A 14557-nucleotide genomic window follows, 5' to 3' on the forward strand; every position below is an offset into this window, starting at 1 on the left:
CTATCTTGCGAAGTAAACACTGTCAATAATTCTGATTCTCTAATCCGATAAGTAAATGCAGCATAATTTTTTCTTTTTTAGATATTTTTACGCTTTTAGTCTTTATTGAAATTGCATTGAAAGACAATATATCTAATTAAACTCATCTATTAAATACATTATTTCACTAAAAATTCTTTACACAAGCATGTTTTAGGTAATATTCATTATTCTTAACAAAATTTTAACACCCTTGTTATAAACCCTCTCCCATGTTTTAAACCCTAAAATTATGAAGGTAGAAATTCGCGGGAGAGATATCTATTCCTCAACAATTATTACATAATTGGGAAGGAAAAGAATCTCATCATAAGGTTGGGTCCGAGCACTCAAAGTCGGTGATTATTTTTGTAGAGAAACTTTTTTTAAAATGTTTATTTTAAGAAGATAAAAATTTATTGGACATGAGTGAGAATAGAAAAAAAAAATGAAAACTGAAAAATATTGAGGTTTCGTGAGAAATGATTTTAATTAAAATTAAATCTTTTTATTTTGTTATAAGAAATATATATAATATATGGTAGGAACAAGGGGGAAAAAAGGGTAGATTTTATTAAATTTATAAAGGGTGCCAATATTTGTCATATTTCGTATTAAAAACAGAGGATAAACATTAGACGTGTCACATCCCGATAAATCAGTGGTTACCTGACTAACTATTCTTTAACCATTTACATTTTATAATCTGTGGGCTGACTGTGGTGCTGGAAACCTGGAACCGGCAAACCTTTATCAGAGAAAAAAGGGCAAAAAATCCGAACAATATATTAATAAAATAAAATAAAAAATCTATGGGCTGATAGAGCATTTATTATGCACTAAAGTCAGTGCTTATCACAATCAAACGACCAACAATATTGGCATCACATCGAGTCATAGAAATTAACTTGCTTTGTCTCGTCCTATCTCAAATTAAAATCTATCATTTGGGGATAAGAACAAAGTAAAGGATAGGGTGTGTCACACTACCGGTGCCAACAGGTGACAAAAAGCACTGCTATAAATAAATTTATCAAAGAGATTAAAATGTTAAACATATTGTCTTGATTGATCTTGCAGTACTTGAAGGTTGAAGTAAATTAAAAATGGGTTCTCTAATGGCAGGATGGGATTCTCCTACATCAGATCCGAAATTACGTAATAATTTTCATAACCTTTTCTTATTCGATCATCTCAAGTCACAATTTAATCTCAGAGGCTAATTTTGTATATGTATTTCTAATTTTTTTTTTTATTTTTCAGAGAAAATAAAGAGGAATCAGTCACTTACCAAGGACGAAATAGAAGCTTATTGGAGAGCAAAGAAGAAAACTGAAGAGGAGCATCTCAAGGCCGTTTCTAGTCCGTCGGACAGCGTACAGAAACAGGTTTAGTTTCAAACACGAAGTCTATTTATTTATTTTATGGTGGGTGTGTTTTCCGTGTATTCTGTGCTCCCACTTTCGTCAGTGATACTATGTGATGACGAGAAAACTAACAGAGAATAATTTTAATTAGACCATAATTTGTGACAAAATATGACAGGAAATTAGCACAAACAACGAGTCTGAAATCAAGTATCAGAGATCAAACTCACTGCCTATGGCCAGTACCAAGACGGGTTTGATGGAGGTGGATGAGGAAACAAGCTTGGAGAAATTCATAAAGAAACAAGGCTGGTAAATAAAATTAGCTAATTTAATTACAAGCTGCTTAAAACGAACCGATCGAATGTGATTTAAAATGTATCTGACTGGTGGTGGTGTGGTTTCAGGTGGACGAGGAGCACGTCGGCATTTCTGAATGAACCTCCCGTGCTAGAGGGCGGTTCAAAGAGTTATGCAGCTCAGTTCCATGTTGCCAATCTTGCAGCAGCGTCCTCGAAATCCGACGCGGATACTGGAATTCGTACCTGTTAGCTCCTTATGGAGTGGCTTGTAATGTTGTTGTTAATTTTATCTTTTAACTTGCTTTCTAAACTTGAGCTGTGTGTTACATATTCTAGACAGGACATTGCTCTAAGCTGCAGCTCCTGTGGATGTGGTGGTTGTTAATTACCGTACGACTGCGTTTTTTGCTTTAAGTCGGTGGGGGGTGTGGGCGCGTGTGTATAGAGATATAGATATAGATATAGATAAGATTCAGAGTGATTGTAAATCTCGTGGCTTGTAATTTTCTACATGCATGTATTAAAACCTCGGTAATTTTGACGAAGTTCGTACTATGTTTTCCTCCTCCTGCAAAACTTCATTTACGAGTCTTCCAATCAATAAAATCTCTATTTACATGGGAAGCAGGAGGTTGTTACCTTACAGCTGCGGCTATAAGGTACAATCCTCTCGTATAAACAGTCATTTGTGGGCTTAAGTACCTTACAGCTATAAGGTAGCCCTCCCTTCTAAGTATAAATTAAAAAGTATGGGATAAGGTGGGGTCTACGGATGGCGTAATTATGCTACCGTGCCGCAGTCTTTGTCTTTTATTCAGCAGGATTGCTGGATGCTTCTATGTTAAATCTAACATACGAAAGTGACTGTTGGATACTTAAGTAACCATTGTTAATGTTGTCACCTCCAAGCAAAGTGTTCTTTACCTGCCACGCGCTTTAACAACCGACCCTACTGGTATGCTTTATATATGTGTATATATATATATATATGGTTCATCTAGTACTATTGTGGTACTACAGTTAAATTCAGTCATTGAATTTAGTTATGGTGATAATTGTAGATTAAATTCAATAGTTAAATTCAGCTGTGGTACCATACAATTATAGTATTATAGTTTTGTCCATATATATATATATGTGTGTGTGTGTACGCGCGCGAGCAGGGGATAAACACTTTAAACTTAAATTTGCAGCAAGCGAGCAAAGGCACGACACCGCGATCTTTAACGGGTACAAATATGTATGATAGAATTTGGTGAGTGTATTTGGGGATTCTGAAGGGTGTATTCAACTAAGCGAGAATTCACTGTAATGCATCGCGAGGGCCCGAGACTTTCCATTTGTTTCTACTTTCTTTCCAGAAGAATCGTTTATCTATTTATTTATTTCACTAAAACATAATCATTCAATCCTGCTTTACTTAAATCATGGCAGCAGCCACAAACAAAAGGTTGCGCCATTGTCGCCATTCATGAAAATCATGGCTTTTCATCCTTTTAAGACTACTTTTCGCCATTGTCGCACCGTGGATCATTCTAGTGGGTTGCCATCTCATCTCGTCTCATCTGAAAAGCACAATTACCATTTACTTGGCGCCACCTCTCACCATTGATAAAACGTTGTACAGAGTTATGTGATGGGTTCACTAGTCCAATCAAATTCATACACTGATTGTACAGACGAGGAATAATTAATCTTCAGCATTTTTTTTTTAAAATTTTGTCGCTACGAGATCAAAAATCGTAGAGGATTATTGATTAGGTTAATAATATTGACATATTGTTAGAAGTGGTGACGGGTGGTTGTGTGGGGAACATCAACACCTAATTTATAACTTGAACGTCTGTTCTATTGAAAATATAGACAGCTAAACCAATAGATGAACCTACCCGCCATTAACGGGGATGTCCATCAAAAGCTCTAGAACTCTCCTTCCAACCATGAATGAGGATTGAGGGAAACACATTGTGGGAACTGAGTAGGGGGTAGACTAACACTACCCATCTCTTCTATAACTGTGAGGTAAAGTGATCTATCTCGATATTAGAAGAAAATTTTGGACAATGATATAATTTAATCCAAGTTGGTTATAACATATCATAATTTTTTTTAAAAAAATATATTTTTGAATTACAATGCCGTGCCAAATTTTCTTATGTAATTTTTTGGGGGAATAAATGAGTAAAAAAGAAATTTATTATTTTTGTAACTTTAATTAATTCAATAATATCATGTTTTTATATAAAATATTTATCTAACCACCTTTATTCCAAACAAAACAATCATATATTAATGTTACAGTTTGGCTTGTGATTACGAATCATTATACTTTTGAGGTTTGGAGTAAATGCACCTACCGAAAATTAAGGACAAGCTTCTTAATCGGAAATTTCGCCAAAATATAAGAATTAGGAATTGCCATTATATATATATATATATATATATATATATATATATATATATATATATATATATATATATATATATATATATCAAAGAAAAAAAGGATTAAGGATGGGATTGCTAAAGAAAAAAAACCACTTGCCAAAATTCAAAGGCATACTCTAAAAAATGTATCAAGTTTTAAAAATAAAAGTTGTTGATCATATTGTAGAATTTAGTAATCATTTTTCTACTTGCCAACCACAATGAATATTTAATCCATTTGATGGCAAAATAGGGTAAAATTTTTTTTTTATAAATTATGAAATTAATAATCTAATGGATGAAAATATTTGAGATAATACTTAAATTAGAGGTGGAGAGTAATTCTTTAAAATCGTTAAACCTGCTTACATGTGTAATAATGAAGCTCCTGACATCTAAGTTTTAACAAAACCCACCAACCGAAAGAGGGTATTTTAGCGACTTCACATGCCTACATTTGATCCATATATAGTGCCGTAGCTTGGGCACAAACTCCTTAACAAACTTGTATCAGCTTTTCGGACGTCCACCATTAATCACTCTCACACAGAAAAATTGTCTTCGCTGAAAATTTGAAGTAACTAATGGCTGAAAAAAGCAAGATATTGGTCGTTGGAGGCACTGGGTATATAGGAAAGTTCATCGTAGAAGCTAGTGTAAAGGCCGGCCATCCTACTTTTGCTTTGGTAAGAGAGAACACTGTATCTGATCCTGTCAAGGGAAAACTTGTTGAGGATTTCAAGAATTTAGGCGTCACTTTGCTCCATGTAAGTATATTCATTGCTTCTTCGTTAATTTATTTGCCAATGCCCAGTCCATGAAGAATTAGTTAATTAATTAATTGTGAAACCTTGGGTGGGGTGTGCAGGGTGATCTGCACGACCACGAGAGCTTGGTGAAAGCCATAAAGCAAGTGGATGTGGTGATATCAACGGTTGGCAACATGCAGCTAGCAGATCAGACCAAGCTCATCACTGCCATTAAGGAAGCTGGCAATGTTAAGGTTGGTGCGGCCATGTTAATTTGATTTCTTAATTTGTCCATGTTTGCCTGTATATGTGTGCACTTAAACTAATTCCATACACACACATATATACTCTTATTTTGGTAATAAAATTGAATCAGGATTTAACTTTTGTTTATATAAGCCTATTATAGTTTTATACAATTAATCTATTCATACCACATTAATTTATATACACTTATTTATATAAGATGTTTGTGGTTCTAGGTAGCATTACATTAATGCGAAAGAAGTTTTTCATATAGTTTCCAAAATATTTCGTTATATATATATATATGTAGGTCCTAACTAATAATGAATTGTTGCAACAAAAAGTGATCTAGGCGTGCGTGAAAGGCAGTTGGCTGTTAGCCTGTTACCATCAATTCTCGAATCAATCGAGCATGCTTTTGGCGGACGACCACCGTCAACTTTAGATCAATCTTGTACTGTCTGCAGCAAATTATGAGAAATTGAGATAATGGCAATATTATGGCACGCACTCATATCCTTTGGTATATACCCTGAAATCGATCGAATATCATAATTAAAAACGGACCACCACTTAATTTTGCTGAATCATACATACATACATACATACATACATACATAGGCCTAGTAACAAAGCTTCATTAATTGATCTATATTGCTTGATAAAAATGCTAATTAATTAAGTGCATATGATTAATATATAAGACAAGATTAAAACAAATGTTGGTAGCTTTATTAATAGATGAAACTAGCTAAACTAATTGATCTTGGTATAATACATGGTTCAATTTCAAAAAGAGGTTTTTTCCATCGGAATTTGGAAACGATGTGGATCGTGTGAATGCCGTGGAGCCGGCAAAAAGTTCATTCTCAATCAAGGCTCAAATCCGCCGTGCTGTGGAGGCTGAAGGCATCCCCCACACTTTCGTGGCCTCCAACTGCTTTGCCGGCTATTTTCTTCCCACACTTTGCCAGCCTGGAGTGAGTGTTCCTCCCAGAGACAAACTCACTATCCTCGGCGATGGAAATGCTAAGGGTACGTAAATATATTAATTTCTTACCATTTCATAATTAATTATTAACTAGTCTCTCCCTAGGGCTAATATATATTTTATTGTCTATGAATTTGCAGCCGTTTTCAACAAGGAAACTGACATTGCAACCTTTACCATCAAAGCCGTGGACGATCCAAGAACATTGAACAAGGTCCTCTACATCAGACCTCCTAAAAACACTTACTCATTCAACGAGCTCGTCGCCCTTTGGGAGAAGTTGATTGGCAAAACTCTTGACAAAGTCTATGTTCCAGAGGACCAACTTCTCAAGAACATCCAAGGTACCTATAAGCTACCCCCTAACTTCGCTTAATGATCATTTGCTTGTCATCATACCCTCTCTAATTAAAGTTCTATCAATAATTCGATATTGCGTTCTATATATAATATTATTACAATGCAACGTCCTCAATAGTCATTAATGTGCATATGTGTTATAAATATGTATTGCAGAGGCTCCACTTCCGCTGAACATTGCGCTAGCAATCAATCACTCAGTCTTTGTGAATGGTGACCAGACCAACTTTGCCATCGAGCCGTCTTTTGGAGTGGAGGCTTCGGAGCTATACCCTGATGTTAAGTACACCACTGTGGAAGAATACCTCCACCAATTTGTTTGAGCAATATAATTAATTAAATCATCCATATCTGTAATCAACTTTAATTATAATAAGGGATTTGTCGCGTGCGATTTCAGAGGGAAGTGTTTTATGTGCTCTCATATAATGAGATTTCTTCTTTTCTATCTATATATGTTAAGCATATTGAGAACAGTATTGTTGTTCTTACCATTTCATTCATTCTCTCCCGTGCGTCTTTATATATGTAGTTTAACATGTACATGGACATCAAGATCAACAACTTCTAAGGCAACTCATCATCTTTTCACGTATTATAATCCCAGACGTACCTTTCTCCCCTTCATTAGTTTAATAACCATCTAGCTAGGCAAAGACTGGATAAATTAATGGCATATATATACACACACACACTCTCTCTGAATTTTGGATATGACCATTGTTTCAACATCATCATTCATCATACCGTATTTTAACTTGATTTCGGTAGCTGAAATTAGAACACCCAAATTTGTATTTGAAGTAACTGAAAATGAATTCTTTGATAACGTCAGTGAATCTCAGGTGGTCGACAGTGGTCTTAGATTTATGACGATGCGAACAGCAATATCATAAATCATAATAAGCCATGGCATCATCTAAGTTTTCTGTATTTACGCGAAATATCTGTTTATCGCGAGTTAAAAAAAAAAAAAAAGAAAAAAAAAAAAGAGTATGATTTGTCATTTAAATATTTAAAAGTTTTATGAAATGTCGGTTGAAAGATTCAAGCCAGCGTTAACGGTTTTAGTTTTACCACTTTCTGCTGCATGCTCTTTGTCGATCCAAATTCAGCAATGATGCTTAATTCTTCTTCAATTTATACAATTAGACCCACCCACTAACTTGATCAAACTTCTTGTTTGTCTGTTGGATATTGCGCAAGGGATTGGTTACTGATTTTTTAGAATTCCAATTGAAGGTTGAAATTACACGAGGAGAGGGGGGAAGGATGTTATTTTCTCACTGGGATACTGCTGGTTCGAATACAGACAGGCGGATGGCATTTTTTTCTGACCCGGTTACTCGTACAATAACTTCAACTACTTCAATTACGCTTTTGTTAGCCGTTGGCAAAGTGTATAATTGAATTACGGGAAACTTATAATGTTGCGGCCACCATAAGCAAAGTAAGTGGGTGGGCATTGCATTCTTTGTGGTGTCCAATTGTCAAACCCATATTGGATCCATTAACATTCTTATGATTAATTGAGAGAGGGCCACAAACATCATGAAGTTCAACTTCAATCTTTGAGATTACTGATGATTACAGGAACACGTGTCAATAATCGACGACATGGCATGGTGCTCATGTCATGCCCAAAGAGGAGCACTAGTTTAATACAATTGACTTAATAATTCCCTGTCCTAATTATTGGTACTTATTTAGGCTGCAAAATTGATTCAGCATTCCCATATTCAAGCTTGCAACACTGTGCCCTGCCCTCTGGACTCTGGTTGTCCCAGTTTACATGATATGAAATTGGAAAATGGTTTTGGTCAGTTGGCAAGTGCACCAACCATTTCCAGTCGATAAATAACAAATTATAATATGAGAAATTAATACAGTTGGCCAGTTCAACAAGCATAAGAATTTTATTTGTCTATTAAATATTTCGTGATTAGTTAGTTACATCATTTAGTTAGCAAAAGGAAGACGAAACTGCTATATTCTGAAGAGAAAGGTAAACAACGATCAATCGCACACTTCTTAAATTAACAAATCAAAAAAAACTAAAATATCGGTAGTGCATGCATTAATCACTGTACATCTCGCTCATTTATTTTTTTTCCCAATAATGGTACATAAATTAACCTTGAAACTAAATTTAGAGCAGCTGTTTCAGTATGCACACGTCGCATATTTACACATTGTAATCAGCCAGGAACTCATTGACACGCTCTTAAGTAGTCTCCTGATATTGACTTGATCATTGGTCTGGTTTTGAATTCTGAAAGCTGGTTGATCAACTGGTGCCGCCGTCGGTGTCAGTGGCACCTTCTTTGCAGGCGGAGTTATCGGGGTACTAGGGGGATGTTTCTCTGAATATGTCATCATTTTCCGAGGCTTCATTCCTTCACTGACTTTCCCTGCAACACGTTAGTTAAGAAACAAACCCACCATTAATAATATTTATACGTGTGACCAACAATCCTGAAACTTAGATGAGAATTTGTACATTTAAAAGTGCCTCTTACCATTCTGATCCAAATCGGTTTTCGAAGACTCTGACAGGAGAATAAGAGTAGGAGTGATGATGGTGAGGAAAGCCCAGAAGAAGAAAATCAGAACAAAAGCTCTTGTGTTCATTTGTTCGCGGAAACCAATACAGCTTTCGAGGATGTTGATTTTTATATTATCCCAAGAAGTACCGAGATAACATATATTATAAGACATGAACTTGAGCAACATAGCTGGCCATGTTTTGCAAACAATTGTATTATAGAAATAAAAAAATCATTGTCCAATTTGTATTATTATTATTGTTATATATTTTTATAATTCAAGTCAAGCTATTGTTAACAAACATTGTGATTTTCATTGTTCAGTTGTTGAAGATTTGTTAGGCCTGTTAGTTGCGTGATTAGACATCCATATCGTAATGATTCATGCCCAAGTCAATATCTGCAATTGCCTTCTCTAAAGTGATTATTCCTCTATTACATCCATCCAATTACTGACGCCGATTTGGGGCTCAAATCATTGGTTACATTCATTGCTGCTAACGTGGCACAAGAGGTTTCTTACGTTTCAAGCGATTGATGTCAAGCTGACACCCCGTGAACTTGCATACAAAATGTATCCGGACCTCCATCTAATCTTATATGATAATAGAAGGAACTTCAAGTTTGCGCAAAAGAAAATGCATCTAGGCTCCATTGGCCCGTGGACTAGTCATTCAATACGTGACTTCTGATTGAAGAATGATGTGTGAACGAATTACACTGAGATTAAGAATTCCGAATTCCGAGGTTGCTTTATGATAATGCTGTTTTGTTTAATTCACAGCTTTCAATAATTTTCACGAGCGTTACTTAACAGTGCCACAAGTTATGGAGTAAGTTGCCAACCCCGATCATATCATTTTTGTGATTATATACGCAAATGATATGATTTGAGCACACATTAGTAATGTAACAAAAGCATGCATAAACGGGATTGCGCTTCAACTCAAGCCAAAATGACGTCTTAAACATGCTCGAGAACCCGGTACAATATTGATGACTACGTAACAACAGAACAATTATATACTTTTAAGGGTATTAAAAAAAAAAGGCTGCAAGCAAGAGGGGTCCCACAAAAAAAGGTTAGAACCCTATCTCATTCTAAATACAAACCAAAATGGAACCTCCGAACATACACTTGAACTTTGCATTTGTATTTGACATGAAACATGTTTTCCTTCTGAAATTAAACAATTCATTAAACGGGCAAACAAAAAAAAAAAAAATCTAAAAGAGCAAGTATAGGAAGGTTGTGAGTTTCCAGTTATCCTATATTTGCCTACCACTTCACTTTAGTCCCTTGGCGAGCCACTGGTACTGGCAGCAGACTTTTTCCCAGTATACTTCTGTTAGAAATCAAGAAGACAAGTTTTTAATTTTCACTAACATAATGCATGATAAAAAAAAAAATGCCTCCAAGCGCACCGCTAATAACAAAAATTCAAATAGAGCACTGAGTGTAGATTCATAATAGTGGCAGAAGACAGAAAGAAGACACTAAAACAACAATTCAAAGCGCTCACCTGCTTCCCAAAGCTGAACGGAATATATCTATACTTAATCATGTGCATCATTTGGCGCTTCATTGTAAGGACAAACAGAACAATCCAATAGCACAGCAATATGGGCCAAAAGACAGGAACATCAAATATAGAAAAGAAGGTCATAAGGAAAGCCACACAGAAAGCCTTTGTGATGGCATACCTGAAACAACAATTGAAAAATTAACTTAATCTTGAGCCGAATTAGGTAAAAAAGTATGAGATTGTTGGGAAACCAATCTAAACAAACACAAAATAAGGTCTGATAAACAACATGCTTGTTAGATGATTCTTCTCAACTATTCAAAATCTCGTTCAACTGCTAAGATCAGTGCTAACTTATCTGAATAATCCATTACTCTTCTTACAGTAAAATACGCAAATTGGATTCAAAGTTGCTGCACTAGAGAAGGGGAGAAGCTAAAATGATACTTTGAAGAAAAAGAAAAAAATCACCAGAGAATATCTGTAGAGAATCAGTTGAATTTCTCGTGAAACTCAGTGTTCTATATCATTACCCAAGGAGCCCCAAGCAAGCTTGAATGCTCCATTCTTCAGGCTACCTTAAAGAATGTGCCACTCTGTTCAGTGTGATCATTCATTCCCTTGTAGTCATACTAAAGTAGTATTTTAACTTGCCCGACGGCCACTGTCTAAGAATGCACATCAAAGAGCAGAATACATGCATGCAATTATTTTGGATCCCTCTTGGATAGGAGAGTCTCTTTTAACAAAGTGTCCATCATTAGTTAAGCACAAGTATGACATCTGTGTTTCAAAAGTTATAAGAAGATCAACTTCAATGAAAAGCCAAGAATGGAGCAACCTATGAAAAGTATTTGCAATAACCAAAACTATCAAGATTTATGACTTTTATGTGATGAATCCCAATATTTGAAAATAAGTTTAAACACATGATGGTGCTTGCTAGACCCTGGAATATAACACTTTGACATCATAACAAAGAAAAATTATGGAACAGAAGGAATAGAGTTCATCACACTAGCATATAATAATTGGGGAAAAGAGAAGTTCTTAAATTACCAGAACTTAAACTCAGGAAGACGGCGAATGAATGGCCTAAACTCATCAGACCCTTTAGTTGGCAATGAAGCTCCATCCAAGGCTTCAAACTCCGGATCAATCTTCGGCGATAGGAATCCAATCAACAAATTCAGAATATAGATTCCTAAGCCATATGTGACAATGTAAAACCCTTGAACACAGTAAACACGCAACAAGTAAATCGACGCAGCGGCAAGAGTTCCAATCCACCTCTGCAATGGATGCGGGGTTGATCGATCCAGATAGTACTGAAACATCCTCGAGAAATCACTTCTCCACTTTGCAATGGGGGCCACCGCAGAAGCAGCATCAGCCCCTGGTCCTTCCATGGTTTTTTAAGCTTACAAATTCCTTTTACATCCATGATTACCAAAATACAGTTAAGCAATGTTTATACTGTGTCTCACAAACTCAGTTGCTTTGGCTATAAAAATAAAGATCAAACCCGCTATGGCTAATGGTTTAACAAGGCTCCATTAAGCATGACTTTGTTTGTATTCAAAATCATGAGAGAGAAAGGGCAACTCTGTAACGAGCAACGATAACTAGAAGCTAAAATGTTTTCTAGAAAACAGAGAAACTAAATTTCCATTTATAATTTAATTAAAGCAAGGGAAAAGTAAATCCAGAAATTTTGGCAAAATTAGGGTGGCCTATAAATGCAAATCTAGATAGAGCATGGAGACGACGAGAGCTAAGAGAGCAAAACAACGACTCACCTTAACGAAACGCCAATTTAGGGTTACGGCACCGACGGGATATGAGATGACGGATCTGCTTCTGCAGAATGTGAATCTTCTTACTACAATTTTGTTCGATTAAAGAATTAAGGTGCAGCGTGCGGGTAATGGCCCCACTCGTTTAGATGAATTCTTTTTCCGGCATTTATTTTACGCGAATTATAATTTCTCAAAGGGTGGTTTTGACTTTAGTCAAACTTATCCGTTTTTAGTTAAAACTTACCTCCAATTTCACATTATTATGGCTAATTTTTCCTAAGAATTTTTCACTTGGTTATTTCCAAAAATAGCAAGGCGGTATCTAATTTAATAAGGATTTTTATAATTTACTTAGACAATTTTATTTTTTTATACCATTTGCTAATTCTTTTGGTACACTGTGGATAATGAAAAAATGGTACTTGATACTAAATAGGAAATAATTTATTTTAAAGATTAAGGAAGCGGGAGATCAAACTTTAAATCTAATTAAATATCTTCAAAAGATAGTTCATATTTAATTTCTACAATAAAAGCAAGGATCCATATGTCACATGGCTATTATTTTGAAAAAAAAAATTCTTTAATTTACATGTAGATGGATTACGTTAATCGTACAAATAATTTCTATGAAAATATTTACATTTATATAATTGGAATAGTTTAAGTAATTTGAAGTTGTTATATATTATATATAACAATCATGATATATATATATATCATAAAAAAAATTAAAAATTAATAATGTTAAGAAATATGTCTTATTTTTCAATAAGAATTTTTAATATGTTTTATTTTTTAATAGAATTTTTATTTAAAGAATAAATAACTTTCTATTCAAGACTTAATTTATTCAAAAAGGAATATTATTAGTATAAGAAAATGATTACTTTCTCTACAAGAAATAATTATTATTTATAGAGAAATTAATTTTATTTATTTAAATAACATAATAATCGGTTCTCTGCAAGTCGACAATTTCTACCGTAAGAGAAAGTCTACTGAGAGATTGAGAGTTATTAAAATTTTGCTTCTGAAAAAAGTATCACATATTAGATTTTTTAAAATTCCCAGACAAATAGTAACAACCATGGCCGAAACCAAAAGTCGCAATTGGTCGGGGCTTGATTGCAATCTGCTGGCTGAAATTGCAAGTAGCATAGAGATTTGGGAGGATTTTGTATGTTTTGCTGGGGTTTGCACATCGTGGAGATCGGAGGCAGCAGATCTTCAAAACAATTTCAGGTACAAATCCTTGGCTTATGTTTCCTCAAAAAGTATCATTCATTAGCAGAAGAATATCACAATGATAATCTAGTGATTAAATTCTTCAGTCTTCCAAAGGGGCATGAGTCGCCTAGTTACTTTACCAGAATCCGCTAACCATACACGCTATTTATCTTCACGGGGTTGGCTTATTAAAATTTCCCCTGATCTCAGCGTCTGTATCTTGCACCCTTTTTCCCGTCCTCTTCAACTTCAACAACTTTGGTTCCCAAACTTAAAGAATCTTGCTTTTGAGAACAGAATCAAATCCTTCCCAGACATGAATAGAGACCTTGGAATTTGGAATAGAGATATTACTAAATACTATTGTCGATGTGTACGCAAGTGCGCTTTATCACCATCGCCGTCGTCCAATCCGCCAGATTCGGGTTCGGCACCAGCACTTATGATGATTATTTATGGATTCCGTCGGAGATTGGCCTGGGCCAGGCCAGGTGACCAGTGAAAATATGTGCAGGCCCATTTGAGGATGTAATTTATTACAAAGATCAATTTTGTGCTATTAGTCACGCAGGTCAAATTTATGCCATACCGGGTAAGGTTGGACGGCAGGTGGGTCGGTATCCTTTTGAATTTAGTTATTTTGCGGAGCATTTTTATTTGGAGCGAGACTATTAGCACCCCTTTAAAGCTCTAATAAAGCTCCTCTTCTAAAAAAACCCCATCACTTAACTAGAATAATTCATTATTTATAAGAATATCTATGTTCTTCCAAAATTATCCCTAATTCAATCTTTTTCCAACTTCTTTCTTTATGAAAGATGTCTTTCGAGAAAAGAAAAAAGTTAATGCTGCATTAACAGAAAACATTTCAAGAAAGAACTGCAATTTGTATAAGCTCATCCCTCAACCAAATATACGACTAGCCATCATTTCAAATACCCAAATTTCTGATCAACCTTTTGCTTAACAAAAGCAATGAGATTAAGCATGCCTCTA

At 35.1% G+C, this 14557-nt stretch overlaps 4 protein-coding genes across 4 annotated transcripts; 2 read left to right on the forward strand and 2 right to left on the reverse strand.

The window, feature by feature from the left end:
- The first annotated feature begins 1049 nt into the window (after positions 1-1049).
- LOC18041853 lies at positions 1050-2242 on the forward strand. Its single transcript, XM_006434953.2, has 4 exons — positions 1050-1176; positions 1282-1406; positions 1564-1697; positions 1793-2242. Exons 1-4 carry the CDS (start codon positions 1125-1127, stop codon positions 1935-1937), a joined length of 456 nt encoding a protein of 151 aa, XP_006435016.1. The 5' UTR covers positions 1050-1124; the 3' UTR covers positions 1938-2242.
- Positions 2243-4623: 2381 nt separating this feature from the next.
- Positions 4624-6861, forward strand: LOC18041854 (isoflavone reductase homolog TP7). Its single transcript, XM_006434954.2, has 5 exons — positions 4624-4881; positions 4983-5117; positions 5907-6144; positions 6241-6444; positions 6617-6861. The coding sequence occupies exons 1-5, from the start codon at positions 4699-4701 to the stop codon at positions 6781-6783; spliced, it is 927 nt and encodes a 308-aa protein (XP_006435017.1). The 5' UTR covers positions 4624-4698; the 3' UTR covers positions 6784-6861.
- A 1668-nt stretch (positions 6862-8529) lies between these two features.
- LOC18041765 lies at positions 8530-9192 on the reverse strand. The gene is made up of 2 exons (XM_006434955.2): positions 8980-9192; positions 8530-8871 (listed from the first exon to the last, which is right to left on the reverse strand). The coding sequence occupies exons 1-2, from the start codon at positions 9176-9178 to the stop codon at positions 8624-8626; spliced, it is 447 nt and encodes a 148-aa protein (XP_006435018.2). The 5' UTR covers positions 9179-9192; the 3' UTR covers positions 8530-8623.
- Positions 9193-10139: 947 nt separating this feature from the next.
- On the reverse strand, positions 10140-12529 carry LOC18041766 (protein RER1B). The gene is made up of 4 exons (XM_006434956.2): positions 12332-12529; positions 11592-11963; positions 10530-10710; positions 10140-10352 (listed from the first exon to the last, which is right to left on the reverse strand). The coding sequence occupies exons 2-4, from the start codon at positions 11939-11941 to the stop codon at positions 10299-10301; spliced, it is 585 nt and encodes a 194-aa protein (XP_006435019.1). The 5' UTR covers positions 11942-11963; positions 12332-12529; the 3' UTR covers positions 10140-10298.
- Positions 12530-14557: the final 2028 nt, after the last annotated feature.

Source organism: Citrus clementina, unplaced genomic scaffold (genome assembly GCF_000493195.1).
Source record: "Citrus clementina cultivar Clemenules unplaced genomic scaffold, Citrus_clementina_v1.0 scaffold_5, whole genome shotgun sequence".
NCBI lineage: Eukaryota > Viridiplantae > Streptophyta > Magnoliopsida > Sapindales > Rutaceae > Citrus > Citrus x clementina.

Bases quoted from the DNA above. Each gene is read 5' to 3' on its own strand.
- LOC18041766 (XM_006434956.2), bottom strand. From the start codon at position 11,941: ATGGAAGGACCAGGGGCTGATGCTGCTTCTGCGGTGGCCCCCATTGCA. The intron at 10,711-11,591 runs GTAATTTAAGAA...TTGTTGTTTCAG, and splicing joins CTTCCTGAGTTTAAGTTCTG to GTATGCCATCACAAAGGCTT. The intron at 10,353-10,529 runs GTGAGCGCTTTG...GATTTCTAACAG, and splicing joins CGTTCAGCTTTGGGAAGCAG to AAGTATACTGGGAAAAAGTC.
- LOC18041854 (XM_006434954.2), top strand. From the start codon at position 4,699: ATGGCTGAAAAAAGCAAGATATTGGTCGTTGGAGGCACTGGGTATATA. The intron at 4,882-4,982 runs GTAAGTATATTC...TGGGGTGTGCAG, and splicing joins TAGGCGTCACTTTGCTCCAT to GGTGATCTGCACGACCACGA. The intron at 6,445-6,616 runs GTACCTATAAGC...TATGTATTGCAG, and splicing joins ACTTCTCAAGAACATCCAAG to AGGCTCCACTTCCGCTGAAC.
- LOC18041853 (XM_006434953.2), top strand. From the start codon at position 1,125: ATGGGTTCTCTAATGGCAGGATGGGATTCTCCTACATCAGATCCGAAA. The intron at 1,407-1,563 runs GTTTAGTTTCAA...AAAATATGACAG, and splicing joins CGGACAGCGTACAGAAACAG to GAAATTAGCACAAACAACGA. The intron at 1,698-1,792 runs GTAAATAAAATT...GTGTGGTTTCAG, and splicing joins TTCATAAAGAAACAAGGCTG to GTGGACGAGGAGCACGTCGG.
- LOC18041765 (XM_006434955.2), bottom strand. From the start codon at position 9,178: ATGTCTTATAATATATGTTATCTCGGTACTTCTTGGGATAATATAAAA. The intron at 8,872-8,979 runs GTAAGAGGCACT...AACGTGTTGCAG, and splicing joins AACCGATTTGGATCAGAATG to GGAAAGTCAGTGAAGGAATG.